Here is a 12,518-nt window from a genome sequence, read left to right on the forward strand (position 1 = left end):
ACGACTGGATATAGAATTCAAAACCACCGTTATAAGACTTTTTAAGAATATCCTAGAAAAGGCCGATAAATATAACGAGACCCTCGAAGATATGAAAAAGGACCAACTAGAAATTAAACATACACTGACTGAAATAAAAAATATTATACAGAGACCCAGAAACAGAATAGAGGAACACAAGAATCAAGTCAAAGAATTGAAATACAAAGAAGCAAAAAACACTCAACCGAAAAAGCAAAAAGCAAAAAAAAAAATCCAAAAAGTTGAAGATAATGTAAGAAGACTCTGGGACAACTTCAAGCGTACCAACATCAGAATTATGGGGGTGCCAGAAGAAGAGAGAGAGCAAGATACTGAAAACCTATTTGAAGAAATAATGACCGAAAACTTCCCCCACCTGGTGAAAGAAATAGACTTACAAGTCCAGGAAGCCCACAGAACCCCAAACAAAAGGAATCCAAAGAGGACCACACCAAGACACATCATAATTAAAATGCCAAGAGCAAAAGACAAAGAGAGAATATTAAAAGCAGCAAGAGAAAAACAGTTAATTACCTACAAGGGAGCACCCATACGACTGTCAGCTGACTTCTCAACAGAAACTATGCAGGCCAGACGGGAGTGGCAAGAAATTTTCAATGTGATGAATAGCAAGAACCTACAACCAAGATTACTCTACCCAGCAAAGCTATCATTCAGAATTGAAGGGCAGATAAAGAGCTTCACAGATAAGAAAAAGCTGAAGGAGTTCATCACCACCAAACCAGTACTATATGAAATGCTGAAAGGTATTCTTAAAGAAGAGGAAGAAGAAAAAAGTAAAGAGAAAAAATTATGAACAACAAATACATATCTATCAACAAGCCAACCTAAAAATCAAGTGAATTAAAAACCTGAGGAGCAGAATAATCTGGTGAATATAATAGAATCAGGGGCATAGAAAGGGAGTGGGCTGATAATTCTCAGGGGGAAAGGGGTATGGGGGGGTTCATGAAGAGAATGGACAAAAATCATACACCTATGGATGAGGACAGTGGGGGGGAGGTAAGGGCAGAAGGTGGGGTGGGAAAGGGGTGGAGGGGAGCTATGGGGGGAAAAAGGAGAAATAATTGTAATAATCAGAATAAAGATTTATTTAAAAAAAAAAAAAAAAAAAAAAAAAAAAAAAAAAAAAAACAAAATAAACACGAGCAAGATGAATAGAGGAGTACAGTGCTCTAAGAGCTATACAGGCCTTGTTCAGGATTATGTTCCTCTCTTTTAAAAAATCTGATGAAAAATAATGGATAGGCAAAGGCAAGTGTTAGGGGATATGTTTTTCCAATCTTTGAGCGTCCCTGGTTGAAGAGTCATGGAAGTGACTGGAGACTGAGTTAACAGAGCAGTATTCCTTTTTCAAGCAAAAGCCCAATAGTACTCTTTAATAATGGAAACGAATTATATAGTGAAGTCAAGATTTGTGCAGGAATCCTCATCTCCAAGTCAAAGTTTAGTCTAGCAGAATCAAGTGAAACCCAGAAGAACTTTTTTTTTTTAACCCGGGTGTTTTAAGGATAAAAAAGAAAATAGAAAAGAACACAGACCACTCTAGTTTAATATTATTAAATACCATAAATCATAATAATTTGTATACTACACTGTACAATTATACACTGTGACTTTCAAAAAAATTAACATTTTATCTGATTTTCTGAAATTTATTCCATATAGCTAAGAGCTTGACCCTTTAGCCATGGCTAAAACACATAGAATATTATCTATGAGGTTCTAAGTCTTCTAGTTGTGCCTGTTGCTGCTGCCATTGAGGGAGGAGCCTCTCAGAGACCTCTCATAGCCCCTTCCATCTCCTGCGCCGGAAACAGGCTCTGCAGGTAGATGTGTGCCAATGGATGCAGCTTCTGTGCTTTGCTTTCCACACGTCTACTCCCCTCTAAGAGAACTTGCGCTTCTTCAAGGCTTCTGCCTTGACGGCCAGGCTCTTGGCACAGATGGTCAGGACCACAATGAGAACGCCCACCACAAATGTCACCAGGGGCCAGAGGAAGCAATGCAGGAGGACAATCTCATCATGTGTGCGATGCAGGAGCACGTCGTCTGGTCTGCAAGACAGTGGAAAATAGGAAAGAAAGTGTGGTCAACTGCCTTGGCATGGCATTGAAAACTCTTTACAACCCGGAGCCCAGCTTTCTGGCTCAAAGGGAATAAGCACCATTGAAAGTGAAGACTTGGGGGTTCCAAGATGGCTGCGGAACAGGTAGAAGCTACACTCACCTCCTCCCAGTGCCACACCGGGTTTACAGTTAAATTATAGCACAATCAACCTGAAAAACCAGCTGAAAGACAGCTGAATAGAAGTATTATAACCAAGGCTTTACAGAAGAAGCCACATAGAGACTGGTAAGAAGGGTGGAGATGCAGAGAGGTCTGGCCCCTGCACCCACAAGGGGACTGAGAAGCCAGAAGGATATCTCGGCTGCAAAAAGTCCCTCCTGAGAAATGTGGGGTGTCAACCCCAGGATGGGATCCCCAACCCAGAAAACCAGAGCCCAGAATAGGAGTCTGTGTAGCACCTGGCAGTGGAAATTAGCTGAGACTCTGTCTACCTGGAAGAGGAAGCAGTCTGCTAGAAACCCAGGTGTTTTCTTAAAGGGCCAATGCACAGGATTTTGCTCTTGGACATTCACATGGGGCTCTGGTAGAGAGAAGATGACTCAGGTCATATGGGAGTCATAAAAAGAAGATTGGGGTGTGTCCCCAAGGAGACATCTGGAGGGTTACCCAATGAGGTCCCTGTGCTGAATACCTATCCCACACTGCCCTTAGGTGCCATCTTCCCAGGGTCGAGTACTCCTATTCTTACACCAGTTTGGGGCGTGCACTAATCCAGGCGACACCACCCTGCCCAGCTCAAGTCCTATAGAAAGGTCTATTGGCTGCACATAACAGGGACCTCTGATGTGGTCTTTTTCTGGAGAAGCACTAGGTGGACCTTCAGACAGTCACTGAGCTGTGTGGCTTTAAAACAGGGACCAGTCTTGCCCCCCACCCCACCAGGAGGCTTGGCCAGCACCACCCCCAATGAGAGACTGTTTCGATCTGTCCTCCCAAGAATCAGTTGCCCAACCCTGCTGAGCCCAGTTCCGAGGGGGAAGGGAGTGCTGCTCAGAGCTGGGACCTTTGGAGCATTCTTCCTTGGAGGCTTTTGTTGTGGACTCTGACAGGCACTAGGTTGTGTGGTTAGGGAGCAGGGAAGAAGTGACATGCTTGCTGTTCTCCTGCAGACTCAGCTAGCACCACCCCAAATGCGAGACTCTTTTGATCTGTCCTCCTGAGTCCTGGTGGCTCTGCCCAACTGAGCTTGCTCCTGCGAAGGGCTGGCTGGCGGCACCCAACCTGAACCTGCCATGTGCTCCTCCTGGGGGAGCTAGGGTTGGAGACTCTGGCAGAAACTGAGTGGTATGGCTTTGGAGTAGGGGCCACTTTCTCCCCTGATTGAGCTGCCCCCAAAAAGGAGACCTACTAGGCCTATCTTCCTGACCCAAGTCACCCCACCCTACCAAGTTCGTGCCTTTTGTTAGGATCTGTGGGTCATGTCCAGCCTAGGCCCACGCTATCGTTTTTCTTCAGAAGGCTCTGAAGGAGGCAACCTCAGGGGGTGGCAGAGTAGCTAACAGGTGGAGGTGGATCTCAGGGAGCCTTGGAACTTTTTATAGATCTGTCCCTGGCTCAGAGCTGAAGGAAGCTGACCTTTGTACACAGCTTTGCCCCTTCCACATACACCCAGGCACAGCAGACATAGGCACAAATAGTGAATAACATAGTAGCTCCAGACAGGTAGCCCAAGGCCAGTAACACATTATGTCTGACATCGACCTACATCGGAATTTTACCCAAGTGGACCCAGAACCAACACAACCAATGGCTTCACCACCCGGACTTCAGATTAGTGGCACATCCAAAGGGGGATTCCGGCAGGTATCAGATCCTGCTGGGAATAACTTCTGCTTGGGGAGCAGCCCCTGCAGAGAGACTCATACATAGTCATCGAAGTCTAACCTTATAGTCAGCCAGCATGAGGGTTAACTCCACCCATGAATGATCCAATAGCATTCGAGACTCAACTACAACTGGAGGGCACACATAACCCATACAAGAGACATTCCTGGTGATGAGGAATATTGCACCACTGAGCCCCACAAGACACCTACATCAAAAAGTCATCATAACAAGTTTGGGAGTCATGACACAGCTACCTAATACACAGAGAAAAACACAAAAGGAAGACAAATGGGGAGACAACGAAATATGCCCCAAATGAAAGAAAAAGAGAAATCCCCAGAAAAACAATGAAATGAAATAGAAGCAACCAAATGCACAGTTTAAAACAATGGTTATAAAGATGCTCAAGGACCTTAGGGGAAGAATGGAGGATCTCAGTGAGAACTTAAACAAATAGATAATAAGCATTAAAAGGGATATAGAAACCATAAAAAAGAACTAGTCAGAAATGAAGAATACAATATTTGAAATGAAGACTACACTAGAAGGAATCAACAGCAGGTTAGAAGAAGCAGAGGATTGAATCAGTGATCTAGAGGACAAGATAATAGAAAACATCCAAGCAGAGCAACAAAAGGAAAAAGATTTTTTTTAAAAATAAAGTCTCAGGGACCTCTGTGACAACATCAAGGATAACAACATCCACATCATTTGGGTACCAGAAGGACAAGAGTCGAGACTCTGTTTGAAGAAATAATGGCTGAAAACTTCCTTAACCTGGTGAAAGAAAAAGACACACAAAGAGGAAGGTTGTGGGGAGAAGGGAAAATTGGGTAAAGGGGATCAACTATATGGTAATAGAAAGAAACCTGACTTTGGGTGATGAGCACACAATATTGTATTATACAAATATCAAATTATAAGATTGTACATCTGAAATTTATATAATGTTATTAACCAATGTTATCTCAATAAAGTTAATAAGAAAAATTAGTAAAAAAAATATTATCTTTGATTTTGTCTTGCCAAACATGATTTCTTCCATCCCACAGAGCCTGTTCTATTGGCTAATAGGGAGAGAAAATGGTGACCTCTTTTTTTAATGGGCTAAAATATTTCTTTCTCTCTCTCTCTTTCTCTCTCTCTCTTTCTTTCTTCCTCACCCGAGAATATTTTTCCATTGATTTTTAGAGAGAGTGGAAGAAAGAGGGAAAGACAGAGAGAAATATCAATGTGAGAGAAACACATCAATTGGTTGCCTCCTGCACATGCCCCGACCAGGGCCTGGGCTGGGGAAGACTCTGCAACCAAGGTTCGTGCCCTGGACTGGAATCGAACCTGGAACCCTTTGATTCCACAGGTCGACCCTCCATCCACTGAGCCAAACCACCTAGGGCTAGAAAATTTCTTAAACTAATCCAGTTCATGTAAAAATCTTACAGCACTATAATTTACTAGTATCAATCACATAATGGTAACTGTACCAATCAAGAGACAAGATAATCTACTTCAAAGTACTTTCTCCAAGAGATCCTATAGAGAATAGAAATCCTTCTAGATTTATTATCACAAATTCTTCTCGCTTATCTGAGCAGAGAAGTTTCCTTTCCATGTAGACTACTAGGAAGTTAAAATTTTGGCCCATCTCTAGCAAGACTCTATGGCTTTTTTGTGCCGACCAGACCCCTAATGCATTGTCTTATTTTCCTCATATTTCTGATTTATTTTATCTTGCTAAATCCTATCAACCTTTAGATCATTCATTAAACCCGTCTTAGAATACACATGTTAATTATGTACATTTATTGTATATCAAGTATAAACCTTGGAAACTTCTTTAGTTATCAAGCTTTACCCATGTTTTTGTGAGAAATTATATATGATGTCATTATAAGAATTTGCACTTATGTATTTTGATAAAATCTAATTTTAAAGTCTACAAATGCTTCATTATCACAATCATAAAATAATTCTGCAAGCGTAATATCAGTCCATATGGCAGGCCTCAGTTATAGCAACATAGCCAAATGACATAATTGTTCCACTTATTCATGCATTCATTGGTTGATTCTTATATATGCCCTACCTGGAGGTTGAACCCACAACATTGGCATATCAGGATGATGCTCTAACCAAATGAGCTACCTGGCCAGGGCTTCTCCAAACCTTTTTAATAGGTGCCATCTATTTCTGCTCTAAATCTTGTTTATTATTTATAACTTTTAAAAGTAACCTGAAATAAATAACAATAACAACAAAAGACTTAAGTATAATACAATCCTTAAATTGACAGTAAAGAGCAAGTCCAATTAGGATGGGGAAAAAATAGAAACCCCAGGCTTAGAAAAGCTCCTGCCTTATGCTTAAGTGGAACTTTCTTCTGAATGTCCCAGCGCCAAGGAAAAAAGGAGAGATGACATAGTTGTTATTCTATTTGAGAGAGAGAGAGAGAGAGAGAGAGAGAAGCCATGTGAATTCCTCAAGAACACACTTTTTTTCTAGGGCTACACTCAATAAATTAGACTGTGTGCATTTTTCCATAAAATAATCTGTATAACACATTCAAAAAGCCCTTAATAGCAGTTTTACAAACCTGGCTAGTGAAATCATTCGAGGAGTTTCTACAATATTGCTTCCAAGCTCTCAGATCTCCTGAATCTGACTGAGGTTTTAAACAGCTTCCCAGGTGATGTGAATAATTACTCACATCTGGGAATAACTGACTGAAGGGTTTTTAAATACCAAAAACAGTTTTTGAAAATAACTGAAGAGCAACCATTCCAGACTGAAATAATTGAGGAGCATTCTATGTTACAGGTTGAAAGGAGTCTTCTGTCAGCTTAATTCCTGTCATGGAAGTGACATAATGATATTTTATAACGAAAACCAAAGATCCCTGACATGTATTCATTCCTGCATAACTCTGCTTGGAACTGGGTTTCAGAAAGCCTTTGAAAGTTTTCTATAAAAGTCTCAAATGTATAAAGGAATTTCAATCAAAATGCCACAGGTGAGAGCCAACTATGTCATAGAAAATTTTCAGGTAGAAATTGCTAATCAGTGATACCTAATCTAGAAAACCTTGATGTGAAATGTTTTTATTTTTAGCAAGACTTTCGCTATGGGCTTTCTAAAAGGTGACCGGATTAGCTTTGGCCGGGTTGCTCAGTTGGTCCGAGTGTCGCCCCATACACCAAAAGCTTGCAGGTTCAATTCCTGGTCAGGGCACAGATCTAAGGCCACATACCTAAGGGTGCACAGGGAGGCAACCAATTGATGTTCTCTCTCACAACAGTGTTTCTCTCTCTCTTTCCCTCCCCCCCTCTCTAAAAATCAATAAAAACATGTCCTTGGGTGAGGATTAAAACGCACCTCAGGAAAATATCTGACCTGATTAATGGTTTTTAAAAATCTTCTTTTCTACCAAAAGATGTTGAAGATTGGCTGATAATAACATTAACTTGGTTTTGGTGTAATTGAGCTTTCCTTGTTGACAGTAGATAGTCAATGTGTTTAGTTGCTGTTTGAAGCAATCTTAAGACCTTTTCAAGAGGAGAGGAAGGTATGCTTGCCTTTGCAGGTGACACAGGCAGGCACGTGAACAGCTAGTCTGGAAGCTGGGTCAAGTTCTGTTATAAATTGCAGTACAAGCACAGGGACGAGAACAGAGATCCTCTGCAGTATTTTGTATGGTGATTTGCTCTGTCATGAGCCCGGTTTTGCCCACTCCAGTCCAGCAATGACGCTCTGATAAGGGCTTTTAAAAACTTGGGAAGTATTTTATCAAGATCATGGCTTTCCTCTATAGATGCCTCCTATCTCTAGGTGAAAGGCTGATTATGGATCTATAAATGTTATAAATATCCTTACATTTTCTTAACTAGTTTCTCCAATTAGGTGAACTTAGAGTGTAGTAATGTTTAATTGTATAAATGTTCTTCCTCAAACTTGCCTATTCTTCATGGAGGAAATGAAGCCCCAAGCCTGCCATTTCTGGAGAGAAAAATTTGCATTTAACTTTGGCAGGATAGAGAGCAAACCTGCAAACCTGCAAACCAGGAGGATGCTTATGACTTTTTGCCTTAAAAAAAACAACAAAAGCAAATCAATGAATCTATTTTATGCTAGAGTCAGCTTGACGTAAAAAATTTTTTTTATTATAAATCTTTTGCTGATCTTCCACTAGGAAAAATAAAAAAGGGAAAGTGAACCTAGATATTCTTTAAGATCAGACCTAAGGAACTGCAAAAACTTAAATTACCTCCCTTTCCTCTTCCACCCACCTCTGCAGGCTGTTTGGGAAGAGTCACCTGTGTCAGTGACTATGAATGCTGGGGAGCATGACTTTCCGTCCACTGAGTTCATCTAAGACGTGAAGGATTTTGTAAAGTAGATAGCAATTTTGATTCAGCAATTTCTGTGACCTTTTCTTAAGAAAGTATTATTGTTCTTCAGAGTAATTGGGTCCGTGGTGTCTCTAAATCACCAGGTAAGTAATTTATTGCAAATAGGGCTATTAAGTGTTTTCTGGCCAAAATGCTTCAATTTAAGATTTAAGCAGAAATATACTGGAAAAATACATTCTTCTATTTGAGACACAGATTATTCTCATAGTAGTTCTCACTTTGTGTACCTATTTTGTAGTTCCATTTTTACAGTGAAAATTCAATACTATTTGAAATTAGTGTGGGAAGGATGGATTAGTTGATAAACTATGTTGGGATAATAGTGGTCATTTGGAGAAAGAAGCATTGGCTCCCCATCTCATTCCTCCCACACACAAAAAGAAAGGAAGGAAGGAAGGAAGGAAGGAAAGAAGGAAGGAAGGAAGGAAGGGAGGGAGGGAGGGAGGGAGGGAGGGAGGGAGGGAGGGAGGGAGGGAGGGAGTCAGTCAGTCTAGATGGCTCAAAAACTTAATTTAAAAAAAAATCAAAACAACCATGAAAACTCTAATGTTGTTGTTTTTTGTATAAATATGTCCCAAATATTGTATTGGACTTACTTTTACTAAAATATTACTCATTTTTTATCAAAAATAAAAATTTAACAAAACCTTGTATTTTGATTTGCTAAGTTTGGCAACCCTAATTTCTTTTTCTTTTTCTGTTGTCTATCAGTTTGTTTGTTTGTTTTGCTTAATCCTTTCATCTTTTTCATCCAGCCTGGCAACCTCCATCCCCTCTGACAGTTGTCAGACTGTTCTCTATGAGTTTGTTTCTATTTTGTTGGTTAGTTTATTTTGTTCATTAGATTTCACATGAGTTGAATCAGATGTTATCTGTCCATCAGTAGATGAGTGGATAAAAAAAGCTGTGGTACATTTATACAATGGAATACTACTTGACTGTAAAAAAGAAAGAAATCTTTCCCCTCGCGACAGCATGGATGGACCTGGAGAGCATTATGCTACAACAAATAAGTAACTCTAATTTCTAAGTAAGACATGAAATGCAGAAGCTATTAAGAAAAGATGATCTAATTATAGTCGTGTAAACCTTTTCATATAACCCAAAAAACTACACAAAGACACATACACAAAAATAAAAACAAGTAGCTAATATTTATATGAAAAGATGATCAATTCCATTCATTTATGAAAGAAAATCAAATTAAAAAGAAGATAAATTTTTTTACTATCAAATTGGTAAAAATTAAGAATGATAATACACAGCTCTGGAGTGTATGTGAGGAAATAAAACTTTTATGTAAGTTAGGTGTAAATTTTTTGAATGGTTGCTAGTTTCTATTAAAATTTTAATTAAAAAATTTTTGTTGTTGTTAATTCTTATCTAAGGATATTTCTTTCCATTGGTTTTTAGAGAGTAGAATGGAGGGAGAGTGGAGGGGGAGGAAGAGAAAGAGAGAAACATCGATGTGAGAGAGGCTCATCGATTGGTTGCCTCCCACATGCAGCCCAACCAGGGGGTCAAACCTGCAACCCAGGTATGTGCCCTTGACCATCAAACTTGAGAGAGATCCTCCAGTGCTTGGGGTGATGCTCTAACTACCGAGACACACTGGCCGGGCTTTATTAAAATTTTTAGATGTGAAAGGGAGAACCAAGATGGCAGCATAGGTAAATGCCTGTACTTGCTACCTCCCATAACCACATCAAAATTACAACTAAAATACAGAACAACTATCATCCAGAACCGCAGGAAAGCTGGCTGAGTGGAAGTACTACAACTAGAGAGGTAAAGAAGAAAGCACACTGGTAAGAAGAGGTACGGAGGTGAGGAATGGGCTGGTCCAGCACCCGGGTGTGCTGCTTTTTTAATCGGGAGGGAGGTCGCCTCGGCAGAGGCCACCGGGGAGGAGCGAGGGGTCCCAGCCCCACACCAGACCCCCAGCCCAGGGTCCCAGAGCTGGGGAAAGAAGTCTCTATGGGCCTTAAGAACTACAGACTGTAAAAACCAGTGCGGATTGGGGCTGAGTGACACACAGGCTGCTGGAGATCCAGCTGCTCCTCTTAAAAAGCCGGCACCTCAACTTAATTTACAAGCTCCCACTTCCTCTGAGCTCCAGTGCCAGGCAAGGCTCTGGGGGACACAGACACATATGGGAAGAAACTGGACTGTCTGGCATCGGGTCAGGAACGCGGGGGCAGCTTTCTTCCAGATGGAGGCGCTGGCAGCAGTAGTCATTGTTCCCGTGCTGGGACCTCCCTGGTGTAGGGCTGACTGGCAGCCATTTCTGTTTGCTCTGCCCTGGTGATTCCCTGAGATCCCGCCCCACCCAATTTACAACCCCACCCAAGCTGTGCACAGCAGCTTTTCCATATGAATGGCCTATGCAACAGCTGCAGCTGGGTCAGGGAGCCCCAAAGCTATCAATAAAAGGCCCAAGGCCAGCACCAGCACCAGCCTGCCTTGCTTCATGAACATTTCCAAACCCGATACAAAGAAGAGGAATCTGCAGATCTCTCTGTAGCTCCTGCTGGGTGGCCCCAGGCAGTGGCTGACTTTGCACCTCCCTGAAGACCCAAGAACCAGTGTACCCAGTGGTCAGTGTGAGACCATACCAGATTACAACTGTTCACATCCATAAGTGACACACTCAAGGGGCAGACTCAGTGAGCACCAAAGCCCCACTGAAGCAAGTCCTGCTCCATAAGGGTGTCTCCTGCACAGCAGCTCTCCCACTATAGTTGCAGCTGGTCCTCACAGACAATTGGCCTGGTGGTCAATTCCTCCCAGTGACACCAACAGCAATCAAGGCTCAACTACAACAAGACTGTGCACACAGCCCACAAAGGGGTGCACCAAGAGTGTCCACCTCAGGTGATTGGGGAGGCACTGGGCCCTATAGGACACCTACTATACAAGGCCACTCTCAACTCAAGGAGATTTAGCAACTATCCAATACATAGTAACAAACACAGGGAAGCAGCCAAAATGCGGAGATAAAGAAACATGTCACAAATGAAAGAAATGGAAGAAAGCAAACTACTGGATATAGAGTTCAAAACCACAGTTACAAGGTTACTCAAGAATCTTCTAGAAACCTCCGAGGAACTTAGTGAGGCCTTCAAGGGTCTTAGTGAAAATGCCAAAAAAAAAAAAAAGAGGAAAAGGACCAGTCAGAAATTAAGCATACACTGACTGAAATAAAGAATAATATACAGGGATTCAACAGTAGACTACAGGATCCTGAGAATCAAATAAATGATTTGAAATATGAGGAAGCAGAAAACATCCAACTGGAAGAACAAAAAGAAAAAAGAATCCAAAAATATGAAGATAGTGTAAGGAGCCTTTGGGACAACTTCAAGCGTACCAATATCCAAATTATGGGGGTGACAGAAGGAGAAGAGAGAGAGCAAGATATTGAAAACCTATTTGAAAAAATAATGACAGAAAACTTCCCCTACCTGGTGAAAGAAATAGACTTATAAGTCCAGGAAGCACAAAGAACCCCAAACAAGAGGAACCCAAAGAGGACCACACCAAGGACACATCATAATTAAAATGCCAAGGGCAAAAGACAAAGAGAGAATCTTGAAAGCAGCAAGAGAAAAACAGTCAGTTACCTACCTACAAGGGAGTGCCCATACAACTGTCAGCTGATTTCTCAACAGAAACTATGCAGGCCAGGAGGGAGTGTTAAGAAATATTGAAAGTAATGAATAGCAAGAACCTACAACCAAGATTACTCTACCCAGCAAAGCTATCATTCAGAATTGAAGGGCAGATAAAGAGCTTCACAGATAAGAAAAAGCTAAAGGAGTTCATCACCACCAAACCAGTATTATATGAAATGCTGAAAGGTATTCTTTAAGAAGAGGAAGAAGAAGAAAAAGGTAAAGATAAAAAATTATGGACAACAAATACATATTTATCAACAAGTGAATCTAAAAATCAAATGAATAAAAAATCTGATGAACAGAATAAACTGGTGAATTAAATAGAATCAGGGGCATGGAAATGGAACAAACTGACAATTCTCTGAGGGAAGGGAGTGTGGCTGGTGGGGGGTGCAGGAAGAGATTAGACAAAGATCTTATATGCATGTATGCATTA

The 12,518-nt window shown here is 41.2% G+C and overlaps 1 protein-coding gene across 1 annotated transcript in view; it reads right to left on the reverse strand.

The window, feature by feature from the left end:
• Positions 1–1,568: 1,568 nt before the first annotated feature.
• Positions 1,569–12,518, reverse strand: part of KCNMB4 (potassium calcium-activated channel subfamily M regulatory beta subunit 4) — a 67,947-nt gene continuing 56,997 nt past the window's right edge. Inside the window, exon 3 of the mRNA XM_080662794.1 lies at positions 1,569–2,099. Within this exon, the coding sequence (XP_080518920.1) occupies positions 1,931–2,099 (169 nt within the window). The 3' untranslated portion in view covers positions 1,569–1,930. The remainder of the gene's footprint in view (positions 2,100–12,518) is intronic.

This window comes from Plecotus auritus (assembly GCF_963455305.1).
Source record: "Plecotus auritus genome assembly, chromosome: 3".
NCBI lineage: Eukaryota > Metazoa > Chordata > Mammalia > Chiroptera > Vespertilionidae > Plecotus > Plecotus auritus.